Source organism: Nomascus leucogenys, chromosome 17, assembly GCF_006542625.1.
Source record: "Nomascus leucogenys isolate Asia chromosome 17, Asia_NLE_v1, whole genome shotgun sequence".
Classification (NCBI taxonomy): domain Eukaryota; kingdom Metazoa; phylum Chordata; class Mammalia; order Primates; family Hylobatidae; genus Nomascus; species Nomascus leucogenys.
The window spans coordinates 83,841,069-83,858,695 of record NC_044397.1 but is presented as its reverse complement, the minus strand read 5'-3'; the positions used below and the strand labels follow the sequence as shown (position 1 = coordinate 83,858,695).

Below are 17,627 nucleotides of genomic sequence, written 5' to 3'. Positions count from 1 at the left end.
CCCTGGCTGGAGTGCAGTGGCACGATCTCGGCTCACTGCAAGCTCCGCCTCCTGGGTTCACACCATTCTCCTGCCTCAGCCTCCCGAGTAGCTGGGACTACAGGTGCCTGCCACCACGCCCGGCTAATTTTTTGTATTTTTAGTAGAGGCGGGGTTTCACTTTGTTAGCCAGGATGGTCTCGATCTCCTGACCTCATGATCTGCCCGCCTCTGCCTCCCAAAGTGCTGGGATTACCGGCGTGAGCCACCGCACCCAGCCGACTTCACAGATTTTGATACCAGTGACTACTTTTGGGATGAATGAATTAATAAATTAATGAAAAAAGTAAGGCAAAGGCTGAAATACACCTGAACTCATCCTTCTGGGGCAACCAGAAGTCATAGAAGGGTTTCAGGTAGGGAAGTGGTAACTGGGTTTCCAGCAGCACCCAGTTTAGAGGCAGGTGCAGAGTAGGCACCTTGGAGATACTTGTTAAATCTCAGTCCAGCCAGGTGTTGGTCATCACCCAGGGCAGACAGCAGCAAGAGATGGGCAGGAGGGAGGGCATGGCACAGACTGTTCATGGAGGACTTCTGAGAGCACAAGGAGGAGGCCTCAAGCTGGGTCACAAGCCTGAAGCACGAAGTCCCCTTCCTCCCTTCCCTCCTGCCCCAGGCAGCTGCTGGCAAATGACCCCTTCTTCCGGGTGCCAGCCGTGGTTAAGGAGCTGTGCACGACACGGGTGCTGGGCATGGAGCTGGCTGGAGGGGTCCCTCTGGACCAGTGCCAGGGCCTGAGCCAGGACCTGCGGAACCAGGTATACCGTCTGGTGGCACAGTGGGAAGGGCATGGCCCCAGGGCGGGTGGGCCAGGCTCGTGGTCCCTCTCCAGGCCAGCGGTGGCACCACAAGGGAGATCACACTGAGATGCCTGCTACTTCTTCTCCCCACCCCAGATTTGCTTCCAGCTCCTGACGCTGTGTCTGCGGGAGCTGTTTGAGTTCCGATTCATGCAGACTGACCCCAACTGGGCCAACTTCCTGTATGACGCCTCCAGCCACCAGGTTGGTTCCTAGTGATGTGTGTCTGGGTACATTTGCTGTTGTAACAAATATTCCTTGATATTTCGGTAGCTCAACACAATAGCAGTTGATTACCCCCACAATAGGCAGGGGTGGCCCTTTTCCAAGTGGTGATTCAGAGGACCCGGCTCCTTCCCTTTTGTGGTTTTGCCATCCCTGGGGCCTTGCAATGCTCTGCTTCCCAAGGAAAGGGTAAGAGAGGGGCTGAGGGTAGCCCCCTGCCTAACTGCTTTGGCCAGAAGTGGAAAAAGTAATGCCCACGCTAAATACACTAAGCTCATCCTGGGGCAATGGACATACCACTTCCGTTGCCATTCCATCAGTGAGAGCTAGTCACACAGCCTACCTAGGTGCAAGGCATGCTGGAAAATGAAGTCCCTGGCTAGGCAGTGGTTCCTGGTGGCAATGTGACAGCACAGAGGGGAAGTACAGCTTTTGGAAGGCAGTTAGCCATCACTACCACACTCGTCATCCATACAGAACACAACATCACCTGCCCCCTGCCTCTTGACAGCAATAAAAAGACATCCCTGACCCTTGCCTTCTCAGAGTGCCCAGTCCAGTGGGGGGGACCTGGCACCACACAGCGATGACCTAGAGTGGTTCGTACCAACCACAATGAGGAGCACAGGCCAGATGGGTCAGGACCAGGATGGGGGAGGCACAGGCAGAGGGGTGGGGGCTGGAGTTGGGGGAGGCACAGGAAGTTCTGGGATCCCAGGGAAAGTGCCTGACTCACTGTGGGGTGAGCAGAGATTAAGGGAGCCTTCTTAAAGCAAGTGCCATTAAAGCTGGGACCACTGAGAGGCTGAGGTGGGAGGAATGCTTGAGCCCAGGTCGAGGCTGCTGCAGTGAACGAAGATCGTGCCACTGCACTCCAAGCTGGGTGACAGGGCGAGACTCTGTCTCACACACACACACACACACAAAGCTGAGACCAGAGGCTGAGCGTGGTGGCTCATGCCTGTAATTCCAGCACTTTGGGATGCTGAGGCAGGAGGATCCCTTGAGTACAGGAATTTAAAACCAGCCTGGGCTCTATTTAAAAAAAAAAAAAAAAAGGCTGAGACGGGACAGGGGAAAAGGAGACAACCACCCAGAGAGCAGAGTGTTCCCAGCAGAGGGCAGGGGGCGTACGAAGACCTGTAGTGAAGGTTTGGACCTGCAGACTTGAGTGTTGGTGGATACATCATTACCTTTATCAGGGGTTGCCAACTGGTTTTCCAAAGTGGTCTATCCCCATTTTGTCCCCAGAGGGGTCTTTCTAAAGCACAAATCTGGTCAAGATATCCCTCCTACAGCTTCACAGCCCCCTCAGAATCAAGTCTGAACCCTTTGCTGAGCATCCTGTGGCCCCACGGAGTCTCCAGCCCCAGTCCCTTGCCCCTTCTTTCTCCACAATGTGCATACACCCTGTGTCCCCTCCTAGGCTCATACCCCAGGGATATGTTTACCCAACTCCAAGTGATAGGAGTCCTGACGTCAATTTATTGGTTTCCAACAGCACTTTTTTTTTTTTGAGACAGAGTTTTGCTCTCGTTGCCCAGGCTGGAGTGCAATGGCACGATCTCAGCTCACTGAAGCCTCTGCCTCTGGGGTTCAAGAAATTATCCCACCTCAGCCTCCCGAGTAGCTGGGATTACAGGTGCCCACCACCATGCCTGGCTAATTTTTTGTATTTTTAGTAGAGATGAGGTTTCACCATTTTGGCCAGGCTAGTCTTGAACTCCTGACCTCATGATCCACTGGCACTTTTTTTTTTTTATGGGATAGATGATGTCAGTATGTCACAGATGGGAGGGATCCATATTATTTTGGGACTTTTTTTTTTTTTTTTTTTTTTTGAGATGAAGTCTCGCTCTTGTCACCCAGGCTAGAGTGCAATGGTGTGATCTCGGCTCACTGCAACCTTCGCCTCCCAGGTTCACGCAATTCTCCTGCCTCAGCCTCCCAAGTAGCTGGGATTACAGGTGCCTGCCACCACGCCCAGCTAATTTTTGTATCTTTAGTAGAGACGGGGTTCCACCACATTGGCCAGGCTGGTCTCGAACTCCTGACCTCAGGTGATCTGCCTGCCTTGGCCTCCCGAAGTGCTGGGATTACAGGCATGAGCCATTGCGCCCGGCCTTGGGACACTTTTGTTTGACGTTTATGTGTGCATTTGCATGAACGCCCAGTAGAAATACTCCCTCTCTCTCTCTCTCTCTCTCTCTCTCTCTATATATATATATATATATATATATATAATTTTATTTATTTATTTATTTAGAGATAAAGTTTTGCTCTTGTTGCGAATGGAGGCTGGAGTGCAGTGGCACAATCTCGACTCACTGCAACCTCCACCTCCTGGGTTGAAGCGATTCTCCTGCCTCAGCCTCCCAACTAGCTGGGACTACAGGCGTGCACCACCACACCCAGCTAATTTTGTATTTTTAGTAGAGGTGGGGTTTCACCATGTTGGCCAGGCTGATCTTGAACTTCTGACCTCAGGTGATCTGCCCGCCTTAGCCTCCCAAAATGCTGGGATTACAGGTGTGAGCCGTCATGCCCAGCCACCAGTAGAAACAATTTCTTACTGTGGGTTGTGGTCAGTTCAAACTCTACTGCCCTAGAAACATTCTTACAGGTGTTCATTGAGCACAAAAATTAGAAACAGGCCAGGTGAGACTACTCACTAATGTACTCTCTGCACTTTGGGAGGCTGAGGCGGGAGGATCACTGGAGCCCAGTACTTCGAGACCAGTCTGGGCAACATAGTGAAACCCTATCTCTACAAAAAATGTTTCAAACTTAGCCAGGTGTGGTGGGGTGCACCTGTGGTCCCAGCTACCCAGGAGGCTGAGGCGGGAGGATCACTTGAGCGTGGGAGTTTGAGGCTGTAGCGAGCCATGGTCATGCCACTGCACTCCAGCCTGGGCAACAGATCAAGACCCTGTCTCAAAAAAAAAAAAAAAAAAGAAACAGAGTTTATAACTAATAAACGTATTTAAAAAGAAGGAAAAAAAAATCAGAAACAACCCCAGTATTCCTCAGCCAGATAAATGCACTGTGATAGATTCACACAACGAAGTCCTTACACAGCAGTGTGAAATGAGTGACTAAGCTGGAGTGACACATGGCAACAGGGATAAATCGCAAAACCATGCTGGGCAAAAAGCACAAGTTGCAGGAGAACGATAGTAAATACCACTTCTGTGAAGTTTGAAAATATGCACACCATTACTCTAGATTGTTTACAGCTGTACACGTACATAGAAAATATAGAAATGCATAAATGAGAACTTCAGGAAATAATGATTGTAGGAAAGAGGTGACCCTGGGGACCTGGGGGGAGGTGTGATCAGGGTGGGATACACAGGAGGCTCCACGTGGATGGGGAGTATTTTTTTTTTTTTTTTTTTTTTTTTTTTTGAGACAGAGTCTCACTCTGTTGCCCAGGCTGGAGTACAATGGCACAGTCTCGGCTCACCCCAACCTCTACCTCCCAAGTTCAAGCCATTCTCCTTCCTCAGCCTCCCGAGTAGCTGGGATAACAGGCACGCACCACCGCACCTGGCTGATTTTTGTATTTTTAGTAGAGACGGGATTTCACCATGATGGCCAGGCTGCTCTCAAACTCCTGACCTCGTGATCCACCCACCTTGGCCTCCCAAAGTGCTAGGGTTATAGGTGTGAGCCACCACACATGGCCAGATGGGGAGTATTTTATATTTTAGGCTGGGTGGCGGGATTTGTGAGTATTCATTTTACTTCTCTGTATCTTTTATTATTCTCTGGATTTTTTTTTCTGGGTCTAAAATTTGTTATTGCATAAACAATTAGAACTAAAAAAAAAAAGCCTTCAGCTACCTTCTGGGGGTTGGTTGGAAATGTGGAGATGAGGCCAGGAGCCCAGCGAGGCAGCCAAACAGGGACTCTGGCAGGAGCAGGCAGGGTCGTGGGGAGGGAGACAGATCCTGGCTGCCTCCATAGACAGTGGGGGTGTGAATGGGATCCCAGCATTCCTTTCACCATTCCTTGCTTCCAGGTGACCCTGCTGGACTTTGGTGCAAGCCGGGAGTTTGGGACAGAGTTCACAGACCATTACATCGAGGTGAGTCTCCCCCAGACCCCAGGGCCTCTAAAAGGCTGAGGCTCAAGTCATATACTGAGGCAGAGGAGTAAGAAGGAGAAATGCAGTTTCTAGAATTAAGAAATAATAAATAATAGTAATACTCGTAGCAACTAGCACACACCAAGCACTTAATATGTCAGGCTCCATCTTTAGTGCTTACGTATAGTAACCAATTTAAACCACACAGCAACACAATGCGAAAAGGACCGTTTTTAGGACCGTTTTAGGCCAGATGAAGTAACTGGGTCCTGGAGAGGTTAAGTCACCTGCCCAAGATCACAGCAGACTTGGGATTCAAATTCAGGTAGTCCAGGTCCAGAGCCCAAGCTTCCAACCACTGCCCAGCTCCCTCCTAAGAGAAAGGCCCACAGTGACCATCCTGCCACCTCTCCAGACCCCATGCTGTCCAGGGCCCTGGTGTCCAGGCCAGGTGTGTGTCCCTGGGGGCAACTCTGTCTACAGGAGGTGCTTCCTCACGTGCTTGGCTCTCCCACCCTCTGGGGTCAGTTTGTCTTAGAGGCTGCAGAGAACACCATTTCATTCATTGTTGAGATTGGACATTTGCCCTGGGTCCTCTAATCATGTAGCCATCAATCTAAACGTTTTCTTTTCCTTTTTTCCTTTTCTTTTTTTTTTTTTTTTTGCATTGAGACAGAATCTTGCTCTGTTGCCCAGGCTGGAGTGCAGTGGCATGATCTTGGCTCACCGCAACCTCCACCTCCTGGGTTGAAGCAATTCTCCTGCCTCAGCTTCTCAAGTAGCTGGGAATACAGCCACCATGCCCGGCTAATTTTTGTATTTTTAGTAGAGATGGGGTTTCACCATGTTGCCCGGGCTGGTCTCGAACTCCTGACCTCAGGTGATCCTCCTGCCTTGGCCTCCCAAAGTGCTCGGATTACAGGCATGAGCCCTCCTGCCCAGCCAATCTAAACGTTTTCTGACCCCTCCTCTGTGCCCAGCTCTATTCTAGGCAAAGCTGGAGACACAGCAGTGACCTGGGCCCAGCCTAGGCCCCTCCTCACAGAACTCGTAGTCAGTGAGGCGACAGTGAGGACCCAGCATGGACAGGGCTGGGATAGGGGAAGCACAGGGGACTGTGAGCCCAGAGTAGGAGCCTGAGCCAGCCTGGGGAGCCAAGGAGGGCTTCCCGGAGGAGGGAGTGTCAGCGTTGAGACCTGAGGGATGAGGGGGGCCAACTGAGAAAAGGCTCAGAGGGTATTTCAGATAGACAACATGTGCCAAGGCCAGGCGGTGATAAAGGACATTCCCATTGGAGCAGCATTTCTCAGACTTGGATGTGCATGCGAAGCCTGGCGATCCTGTGCAGGTGCAGATTCTGGTCTGGAGGTGGGCGTAAGATGCTATGTTCTGACATGCACCCATGTGAGGCCAAGGCTACCCGTATGGGGACCACATTTATAGTAGTAAGGCCCTAGAGGACCCAAAGGAAGCTCCCATTCTGACTGGAGGGCAGGTCAGGGGGCAGCACAGTGACGAGGCTGCAGCAAATCACTGTGGATTTTAGAGGCTGCGCTCTGCAGCTCGTACTGTATCCAGGTGCCCTGCGGAGCCGTGGAAAAGATTTGAGCAGGGAAAGGATGCAGTCAGATTTGAAAACTCCCTCTGAATAAGAAGTGGTCTCAGGCCGGGCGCAGTGGCTCACACCTGTAATCCCAGCACTTTGGGAGGCCGAGGCGGGCGGATCACAAGGTCAGGAGATCCAGACCATGGTGAAACCCCGTCTCTACTAAAAATACAAAAAATTAGCTGGGCGCAGTGGCAGGCGCCTGTAGTCCTAGCTACTCGGGAGGCTGAGGCGGGAGAATGGCGTGAACCCGGGAGGCGGAGCTTGCAGTGAGCCGAGATTGCGCCACTGCACTCCAGCCTGGGCGACAGAGCGAGACTCCATCTCAAAAAAAAAAAAAAGAAAAAAAGAAGTGGTCTCTAAGCCTGGGGGTGGGAGCCCAGGGCAGCTGTGGAGAGGGGCAGAGGGGTGGCTGGGAGATGCCCAGCTGGCAGTCCATGGGAGCAGATGGGCTAGCAGTTGGGGACAGAGGTGTCTAGGGATCTGGCCTGGGGACTGGTTGGTCCACCTCTGAGACAGGAACAGGAAGAGGAGGTGATAACCCCTTACACACAGGCCCCTTGGGGCCCTCTCTGCCGGCCACTGAGGCACGAAGCTGAGGCCCTTCTGCTCCCCACTGACACCCTCCCCTCCCACCCAGTCCTGCAGCCTTTGCCACTTTATAAAAGCCCTGGCTTCTGAGGACCACAGGCCTGACAGATGGCCAGACAGGCTTGGGCAGGGGGAGCAGAGAGGGAATGGAATTAATCCCGAATCCCCCTCCTCACAAAAAAGGGCAACCCAGTAGTGAGTGATGTGACCCAGGTTCCACTCCCTACTCCAGGTCTGCTTCCCCTTCTGTGAAATAGGGACCCCTGTGCCCACCTCTTAATAATGGTAGATTATAGTATTTACAGTGCTTCCTGCATGAGACACAGCACCAGGCACGCCACAGGCATCACCTTCTTTATCCTCCCAACAGCCCCATGAGGAAGGCACTTTTGGCATCCCCACTTCACAGATGAGAAAGTGGAGGCCCAACAGGCCGGCAGGTGGCAGAGCTGGGACGGTACCCTAGCCAGCTGGCCCCAGCTGGGCGTCTCTCCATGCCCACAACTCCTGCCTGTGTGTGTGAGCTCATGGCTAGAGAGCTGCTCTGCTCCACACGCTCATTTGCTAAAGCAGGGTTCACCCAGGGCCTCCTGAGCACCAGACCCTGTGCCCCGTGCGACTAAACCCAGCTGGGATCCTTGCTCTCATGGGGCTCAAAGTCCAGTGTGGGAGACAGAGAGGTGGCCCCTGGCAACTTTGGATGCCATTCTGGGTCACGCTTATACCTGTCCAGTTGAGTGTTTGGACTCACCAGCAGCCCTGACACTTGTTCCTTGCACTGTTTCACTGTGGCAGTTCCCGGGCAGGCCCCACATTGCCGGCTAGATGGGCAGGATCCCTAACCACCTCCACTCCCAGGCTCTGGAACAGTCTTTAAGGGAGTCACAGACAGGCAAAGTTGGGAGCAGGAAGCTTCCAGGTGAGGGAGGGCTCAGGCAGGTGAGAATGGAGGTGGGTACATGGGAGGCACAGGCTTCCAGCTTCTCTTCTCCAGAGCCCCCTTGAGCCCCGGCCTTTGTCCCTCTAACTCCCACCCGTCTCCCCAGGTGGTGAAGGCTGCAGCTGATGGAGACAGAGACCATGTCCTGCAGAAGTCCAGGGACCTCAAATTCCTCACAGGCTTTGAAACCAAGGTGGGGAGACACTGGGGGAGAAAGGGGCTGGTGTTTGTTGGTGGGGTACAGTGGGGGGCTGCTTATCTCCACTGAGGAACTCAAGTAGGTGATGGGGCATGTCTATACCCGGGGACTGGGGGACTCTAGGAGGGGCTTGTCTCCACTAGGGAGAATGGAGGCTGTGTGTCTATAATTGGGTAGTGGGGGACTCTGGGAGGGATGCTTATCCATGCTGGGGGCTTTGGGGAGGAGTTGGGGAACCCTGGGAACATGGGCACCGTGGATCTGTTCGGGGGGGCGGGGGCCGCTTCTCTGTTGTAGAGAGAGTAGAGGGCTACTTGTCTGTTGGAGGCTCTGCAGGGAAGTGAGGGGTGCTTACTCGGGGAATAGGCAGCTGCTTGTCTAGTCCAGGCTCTGGAAGGAGCGAAAGCTGCTCACTCGGGGGAGTCGGGGTTTGTGTTAATGGTGGAGACTGGAGGGAGTGGAGGCTACACGTTGCTTCTGGGTTATGCAGAGGGCTCTATGTCCACACTGGCTGCCTTTGCTCTCCCCCACCCCACTCCCAGGCATTCTCCGACGCCCACGTGGAGGCAGTGATGATCCTGGGGGAGCCTTTCGCCACCCAGGGCCCTTATGACTTTGGGTCGGGGGAAACTGCCCGCCGCATACAGGACCTCATCCCGGTGCTGCTGCGGCACCGGCTGCGCCCCCCACCCGAGGAGACCTATGCCCTGCACCGCAAGCTGGCAGGGGCTTTCCTGGCCTGTACCCGCCTCCGAGCCCACATCGCCTGCAGAGACCTCTTCCAGGACACCTACCACCGCTACTGGGCCAGTCGCCAGCCAGACGCAGCCACTGCCGGCAGCCTCCCCACCAAAGGGGACTCCTGGGCGGATCCCTCATGACAGTCTCCATGGGGGATTCAGTCCCCAGAGCAGGCCATACCCTGCTGTAGTGCCTCTTATCCCTTCCCCGTCTGCCCTGGGTCAGGAGCCCCCTTGGGCTTCCCAGTCTTGCCTGGCTCTCCTCCTTGGCCCAGGAGCTCAGGATCCCTGGGGCTGGGGAACTCCCAACTTCGTGCCCTAGATCCTGCACCTCCCCACTCGAAAGTGGGCATCCGGGAACTCTAAGCCAGGGAAGCGGTTAACTTATCTTTGCCAACATTTGAGGGAGCCTTGGGCCCCTGCATGCCGTTATGCAGATCGGACTCATCGGGGGAGCCCTCACTTCTGTCTCAAGTCTCCCGTGGAAGGTGAGATGGTCCTGGAGGCAGTCCTCACCTCTGCCTCCCTCGCTCCTCCAACAGCTGCCTTCTCCCGGGTTCCAGCCTCTCAGTATGTTGGAGAGGTAGGGGTGTGGGGTGGGGGGGAGCTGAATCTTCAATCGGAATAAAAGCAGCCCTCCCCTTCCCCCAGCTCTTTTCTCTACGCTAGGGTTGGGGGGAGAGGGGGAGGAGCTCGCCAGCGGCCTCCAGGTGCAGATGGCCAGCCCCCCTACACCCCCTTGTCTGAAAGCCTCAGCCCTGCCTGTGCCATCTGTTGCCGGGAACCTCCTTCTCGCCTTCCCCACCCCCCCACGTGCTGACCACCTGCTCTAAGGGCTGTGGCAGCTGAGGCCTCCCCCACACACAGTGCCTCTTGGCTGCGGGCTCCCTCCCCTCGCTCCTGGCAACCTCGCCTTTACTAATGGGCTCTAATGTCCCTGCCAGCTGCTTTGCCAAACCCACAGGATTGGCGTAGGGGGCGGCGGGGGCGCCGTAGCGGCCAGAACCGCGCCCTGGTCCCACCCCGGCGCCCCCGTTCCCAAAGCCGAACCGATCGCGCATCAGGACGCCTTGGTCTGTTCACACCCCCTCCCCTTCCTTGCAAAAAGTGCCTCGTCACCGCTTCTGCACGCCCCCGCCGGGCTGGGGAACCATGGGGTTAGCGGGAAGATTTGGGGGTGTGGGGCGGCAAGGCGCCCCTAGAAGCAACTCTTTCGGACGCGGAGCTGGAGGGGATCTGAGGTCAGGGGTCACGGAGGGAAAGGGATCACAGGCCAGAACGGACCGGGGGAAGGACTAGGCGATGTTCATAGGCATGCCCAGCTCCGGACTGGCCAATGGGCGTGGCGGGGCGGTGGCCGCGCCGGGGAAGGCGGGGTGATGTCTGCGTGTGGGCGGGGTCTTCAGGCCAAGGGGCGGGACGGGGCCGGCGAGGCGCTGGGGCGGGGCGGGGCCTTTCTGCATATACGGCAGGCAGCGGGCCAATGGGCGGGGCCGGGGCGGGGAGCCGAGGCCGAGGGACGCTCCCCCGCCCCCGGAACGGAATCCTCCCGGGAGCCGAGGAGGCTCGCGCGCGTGCATCCCGCACCATCCCCCGGCCCCGGGCCCTGGCCGGCGTCAGACCGAGCTGCCGCCGCCGCCACCACCGCAGCAGCAGCAGTCGGGGAGCCAGGCCCAGCCAGGGCCGCGGGAGGCGGGGGCGCCCGGGCCCTGGATGTCCCGCAGCGCGGCGGCCAGCGTGAGAAGGGCGGGAGAGGGGGGCTCGGGTCGGGGGCGGCGCCGCTGCTGATGTGGCGGAGGGTGGGAGGCGGCCGCGGCGCCCGGATGGAAAGAGGGTGCCAAGGCTGGAGAGGGTGGTCCTGGGTGGGGGTCCAGGAACAGGCCCAACAAGGCAAAGCCCAGGAGACCGGGGTCTTGGGCACAGACCCCTGGGCCATCTCTTGCCAAGGCCCTGGAAATAGGGATCCTGGACACAGACCCCCCCCCCCCCACAAAACCAAGGACAGGGGTACAGAGATTCTAGGTACAACTCCTAGAACTAGATGGGGATGGAGATGGGGTCGGGGACACAGCCCCCGTATCAAACCAAGGCCTCCAGGAGGCGATTCCAGACACAATCCCTACCTCTCCCTGCCTAAGGGGGTCTCAGCATAACAACTCCCTAGGTACGGTCTCGAGGATGGGGTCACTGGGTACAGCGTTCCCACCACGCCAAGGCCTGGGGGGACTCCAAGCACAGCCTGCCCCCGGGTCTCAGAGGCACCCTGGGCACAGCATCCCCCCAATCCTTGGGCGGTGTCCTAGGCACAGCCCCTTCTCAAAACAAGGTCCCTGTGCCTGGGACTCCACCCTACCCCAGCCTGAATAAAATAAGGACAATTTCAGGCAACCCCCAATCCCTCCACCCCCTGGCTTGGTCATGGGTCCCAGGGCACAGGATCCCTAGGCCACCCCCTTTGTCCCCAGGGCTGCCCAGCTGTCCAAGAGTGGCCCCACCCGCAGACAATGCACCGCTTCCTCCTCCCGGACCTGGCCCCCAGGCTCCAGGATACGGGCTGGGCTGGGGGCGGCTCCCCAGGGAGCGGGTGCAGCCCTGTCTGTCTGCAGCGTCTGTGGTGACGGTGACGGCGGCTTTGTGTGTGGTACCTGGGGGGAAGGGGGGAAGCAAGCAATGGGGAGGTGGCTAGGAGTGTGCCCTGTGTTTCTGTGACTGTGGCTGTGTGTGTGTGTGTGTGCACGCGTACGCTGCAGCTGGTGACTGAGGAATCCTGTGTCGTGTGTGTGTGCTTGTGGTGGTATCTATGATTGTGTCTGTGACCCTAGTATTTGTGTGACTGTGTATGTGTGTGTGACAGCTGCTCACTGTGCAGAATCCTGTACTTTTTAGTCTGTGTTTGGAGGTGTGCATGGTTGTGACTGTGGTTGTCTGTGATTGTGTCTTTTGTGACCCTGTGTTTGTATGCCTCGGTAACTATAACTGGGTATGTGACAGTATGTGTTGAGTCTGGGGGTGGGCATGCGTGTGACTGACAGGACGTGGGTGGAGTTGTGACTGTGTGTGTGAGTGGAGTTGTCTATGGCTCCATGTGCATGTGTGACCCTCCCAATGACTGACAATGTTTATAGTTGTGTCTCTACCTGATTTTATATACGTGAGTGACACACACCTGTCTCTGCAACTCTGCCTGTGTGACTGCCATTGTATCTGAAGTCACATTGTGTCTGTGTGACTGGGGTTGTGTGACAGTATTGTGTATGACAGTGGTTGCATATGCAGAACCATGTCTGAGTGTGTGACTAGAGTTGTATTAATATAAATGACTGTATCTAGCTGTGTGTGTGATAATGAGTGATTGTGTGTATTTCTAGCCTTGTATGTGTGATTTGGGTTATGTATTTGACTTGGTGTCTGAAACCCTGGCTATTTAGAGGGATTATTTGTGTGTGACTAAAGCTGTGAATGTGTCTCCGTGCTGGTACCAGGAAATTATGTTTGTAGGGGTGTGTATATGATTGTGGCTTCCATATTATTGTGTGTGACCTGCATGTCTGTGACCTTGGGTGACTACAGATGTCTGTGTCTCTGTCATCATCTGTGAGAGTGTGGGGTCTGTAGCTGTGTGCCTGTTTTTGTCTCTGTGTGTATGTGCTGGACTACCTGTGTTTGAATGTGTGATTTGGTGATGAGATTGGCCCCTGACTGTGCACATGGCTCCGTCAGGACCTGTGTCTTCTGTGTAAACCCAGCTATAAATGCCACGTCCTGGTCACTGCATTTCTGTGCGTACACTGGACTGTGTATTTGTGACATGGGAAACTAAAACTGTGTGCTTATGTCTCTATGTGTGAGATACGTGTGTAGGTAGGGCTTGTGACTTTGTGCACCTGTCCACACGGGGCTGTGATTCTATATGGCCACATACTTGTCTGTGTGACTTGCGTGCCTGCATGAAGAAAGGCTATATGTTTCGCTGCATTGGAGTGACATGGTACAGCTGTGTATGGGACACTGGGTGACAGGATTATGACCGTGATAAGTGGCTGGGTCATGTGGACATTGATGCTGTGGCCATGCCTACGGGACCACCATGGCTGTGTCTTGAGGGAGGCCATCCTTGGGGACAGTTGTTTGTGAGTGGTTGCATGCTGTGGCCATCAGTACCTCCGTGTGTGGTTGTGTATAGAGGACTGTCCCTATGAGTGTGGCTGTCACAGTAGACTGTGTGACTGATGCTGTGACCAGATTTGAGCACCTATGACTGGGTATGTGTGACCACGTGACAGTGTGTGGCCAAAAACAGTGTGTTGGTGTGACTGGTCTGGTTGAGGCTGCATGTCCACGTGCAGCTGTTCCTGCATGTGGTCTCCGTGGGACCAAATGTGTGTCTGTCCGTGTGCATCTGTGACCAGATGTCAGTGTGCAACAGTGGAGATACGTGTAACAAGTGTGTATAGCTGCGATTGTGTCGTGTGGGACTGGGTCACCAAATGGGTGAACTCTGGGTGTGATTCTATCTGGGTGGGCCTGTGACGTCAGTATCTTGGGCGGGTGCCTGAGGAAACATAGCTGTCACTGGGTGTGGCCATGCATGTGCGGCTCTAGTGGGTTGTCTGGGCCCCGTTCTTTGTATGTGGCTGAGAATGTGGAAGTGACCAAATTTCAGTGGGTGGTGTGACCAGGTGTCTGTGGTGGGAACTAAGTGGGCCAGGACATGCTACATGTATGTGGACAAATGTCTGTAGTAGAGACTGTGTGTGTCCGAACATGAATATGTGGCCAGATGTTTACAGTGGCACCTTTCTGGAGTTGGGACTGTTTCTGTGTATCTGTGATCTGAGGTGTGTAGCTGTGATTGCATCTATGTGTAACCAAGTGTGTAGAGCTGTGGCCAGATGCTAGGGACACCTGTAGATATGAGTTGGCTGCATATGTGTGTAGCCCTGGACATGCATCTAGAGGGCAAGGCCACTCTCACAGCATCCCCTTGGGCAGTGAGGCTTTCCTGAGGCCAGCACATCCCCAACATATGCCCCCCAAACATACCTACTCCTTCCTGGCCCCTTGGAACCAGGTGGCTGATCTCCCTGGTAACAGTTGCTAGGACAACTAGGACTCTCATCAGGGAGCCCAAGATGGAGGGGGCTGGCTGAAATCCAAAGTGGGGGTGAGGTATCGGACTGAGCCCCAACCCAGAAAAACTTCTCACCTTCTCCTCCCCTACTCGGGCAGGGCGGACCCCGGAGGCCTGAGCGGCACCTGCCCCCAGCCCCCTGTGGGGCCCCGGGGCCCCCAGAAACCTGCAGGACGGAGCCAGGTGAGTGACCAGCCTGGGACAGGGCAGGGCTGAATGGGTATGTGGTCTTGCCTAGCACGACCAGAGGAGCTGTCCCTGCGGTCACACAGGCTTAATCACACTCATGAGTGGACACCCTCAGGCATCTTCCTCAGTGACTGTCAGAGCCCCACTCATGCACAGACCCACACCCTGACACCCTTACAGCCTCAAGTGCAGGGTCACACTCAAACACTGACATCTGTAGATATACAGTTAGACACACACACACAGATCTCTTTTCTTTCAGATCACACACACTTGCTAATGCAGTGACACACTTGAACACATGCTTAAGTAGATGTTCATCACACTAATATACACACAAACGTATATATACACACACACACACAGACACATTCCCAGACAACACCCAGATTCACAGGTGACCACAGACGCTCGCTGGATACAGACTCTGAGATACACACTCTCAAGAGACACACTCTTGGCCGGGCACGGTGGCTCAATGTCTGTAATCCCAGCACTTTGGGAGGCTGAGGCGGGCAGATCACCTGAGGTCGGGAGGTTGGGAGTTCGAGACCAGCCTGACCAGCATGGAGAAACTCTGTCTGTACTAAAAATACAAAATTAGCCAGGGGTGGTGGTGCATGCCTGTAATCCCAGCTACTCGGGAGGCTGAGGCAGGAGAATCACTTGAACCTGGGAGGCGGAGGTTGCTGTGAGCCGAGATCGTGCCATTGCACTCCAGCCTCCATTCGCAACAAGAGCAAAATTCCATCTCAAAAAAAAAAAAAAAAAGAGACACACTCTTGCACAGTCTGACAACACACACAGACCCACATTTCTACAGACGACAGCCACACTAGACAGCACCTGCAGGCCCAGGCTCTCACAGGGAGCTACGGTTGTGTACAAACATGCACACAGTCTCACAAAGAACACCCAGCACTCTCTCAGGCAACAGTCGCACCCTTACAAATAACCCTCATGAACACACTCTCAAAGACAACCTCATGTTCTCACACACCCTAACGGATGCACCACTGCACACAGATACACCCTCTGTGCAATACCCACACACCCACACTCTAAGGCAACAGCCACAGTCACACAGGCTCACCGCCAACAGCTGCACTCTTGGACACAGACAGTCTTGTGGGTCCTTCAGATGCACTCTCAGAGCCAATGTCATCACAGACAATAGCCACACCTTCACACAGAGACATAGCTACATGGATAACAGCCGTGGGCACACCCTTTGAAAGACGACAGCCTCATGCTCAAACACAGACACACCCTCACAGGCAACAGGCACTGAGCCACAAGTTCTCATAGACAACAACGGCACTCGGATATAGACAGCAGACACACACTCACAACCACTCTCAGACATCGATGCCCTTCAGCAACAACCTTCAGGGCTTCAGACTCACAGACAACAACCACACTTTTGGATGCATCCCTCACGGACAGCATTCACAGATGCACACTGTCCTACACCATTCTCAGACATGCATTCTTCCAAACAGCCTTCAGAAACACACTCACAGACATTACTTGCATGCTCAGATATAGATCCCCTCATAGACAGCATTCCAGAACATACCATTGCACACTTGCTTACACACACAAACACACGTCCCCCTCTGCTGTTGGTGCTCCCAGTCCTGGGACTGTCAGGATGGCTGATCAGTGAAGACTGTCCTAGTGGCTGGCCACCTCCACGCCCACTCCACACACCCACAGCCCTGCCTCTGATAGTCATGGGTGAAAGGCCCCAGAAGCCTTGCCTGGGTACTAGACACAGTTGTCACAGAATGGCTGTGTCTCAGAGTTCCAGAGACAAGCCACTATCCCCCATACCCCATGCACCTGACTCCTGCACCCCTGACCCATGCAATTCCCAACTCCTCTGCTGCCCTCTGATGCCCTCTGATCACCCCACTGCCTGACTTCATACCCCTAAAACCCCTGACCGTGTGGCCCCTGACTCCTATGCCCTCCAGCCCCCATGCCCTCCTATGTCTGATTTCTCACCCTTTGTGTCCTCACGGCCCTGGGAATGAGGAAGCATCCACCACATGGACTAGAAGCCCTCCAATGCCCTGAAACCTGTGCCCCGTAACCCCCACCCCAGACCTCCGGCCCCTTAGCCCCATGGTTCTGAATCCCCAGTGCCCAACTTTTGCACTCCCCTGGCTTCTGTTGGCTCCTTTCCCCACATCTCCTGACTTGAGCTGCTGATCCGATGTGCGCTGCCAACTGACCCTGTAACCCCGCTTCCAGTTATCTTGTTATCTGACCCCATGCTCCTTGAGCACTGGTCCCTCCCCGTTAAGCTCCATACCTTCTGAACCCCGCCCTTGACCCACATCACTGTCCTGTGTCACCAGACGGGGCGGGCACCATGAACAAGTTACGGCAGAGCCTGCGGCGAAGGAAGCCAGCCTACGTGCCCGAGGCGTCGCGCCCGCACCAGTGGCAGGCAGACGAGGACGCGGTGCGGAAGGGCACGTGCAGCTTCCCGGTCAGGGTGAGTAGGCCGTGGCGCGGGGGACGGGGACCAATGTGCTGTGCGGGTGCGCGGCCTGGCTGGGACACCAGCTCAAGTCGTTTGAAGTTAGTATTAAAAAGCGTGAGGCCGGCTGTCCTGGCTATCACGGTGAAACCCCGTCTCTGCTAGAAATACAACAAATTAGCCTGGCGTGGTGGCGGGCGCCTGTAGTCCCAGCTACTGGAGAGGCTGAGACAGGAGAATCGCTTGAACCCGGGAGGCGCAGGTTGCAGTGAGCCGAGATCGCGCCACTGCACTCCAGCCTGGGCGACAGAGCAGACTCTGTCTCAAAAACAAAAACAAACAAACAAAAAAAAACCTTGAAGCGTAGTGGTGGCTCACTCCTGTAATTCCAGGACACTGGGAGGCTTCGGTGGGAGGACTGCTTGAGTCAAGGAGTTCAAGACCAGCCTGGGCAAACACAGGGAGACCCTGTCTCTACAAAAAATAAGCACAGTGGCACGCACCTGTAGTCCCAGCAAGGCCGAGGTGGGAGGCTCACTTGAGTCCAGGAAGGTCGAGGCTGCAGTGAGCCTTAATTGTGCCATTG

General features: G+C 55.0%; 2 protein-coding genes across 10 annotated transcripts in view; both read left to right on the top strand.

The window, feature by feature from the left end:
• Positions 1-9,875, top strand: part of COQ8B (coenzyme Q8B) — a 26,702-nt gene extending 16,827 nt beyond the window's left edge. For all 6 annotated transcript variants that reach the window (XM_012496821.2, XM_030796626.1, XM_030796622.1 and 3 more), the window contains 5 exons: positions 656-797; positions 936-1,043; positions 5,089-5,154; positions 8,398-8,484; positions 9,033-9,875. In XM_012496821.2, the coding sequence (XP_012352275.1) occupies positions 656-797; positions 936-1,043; positions 5,089-5,154; positions 8,398-8,484; positions 9,033-9,371 (742 nt within the window). In that variant the 3' untranslated portion in view covers positions 9,372-9,875. The remainder of the gene's footprint in view (positions 1-655; positions 798-935; positions 1,044-5,088; positions 5,155-8,397; positions 8,485-9,032) is intronic.
• The window catches only part of NUMBL (NUMB like endocytic adaptor protein), a 25,912-nt gene continuing 17,997 nt past the window's right edge, over positions 9,713-17,627 (top strand). For 2 of the 4 annotated variants that reach the window (XM_030796620.1, XM_030796619.1), the window contains exons 1-3: positions 10,715-10,967; positions 14,460-14,544; positions 16,917-17,056. In XM_030796620.1, the coding sequence (XP_030652480.1) occupies positions 10,944-10,967; positions 14,460-14,544; positions 16,917-17,056 (249 nt within the window). In that variant the 5' untranslated portion in view covers positions 10,715-10,943. Of the gene's footprint in view, positions 9,814-10,714; positions 10,968-11,795; positions 11,872-14,459; positions 14,545-16,916; positions 17,057-17,627 lie in introns of those variants that run through there. The other 2 variants (XM_030796618.1, XM_030796621.1) reach the window with 2 other exon arrangements.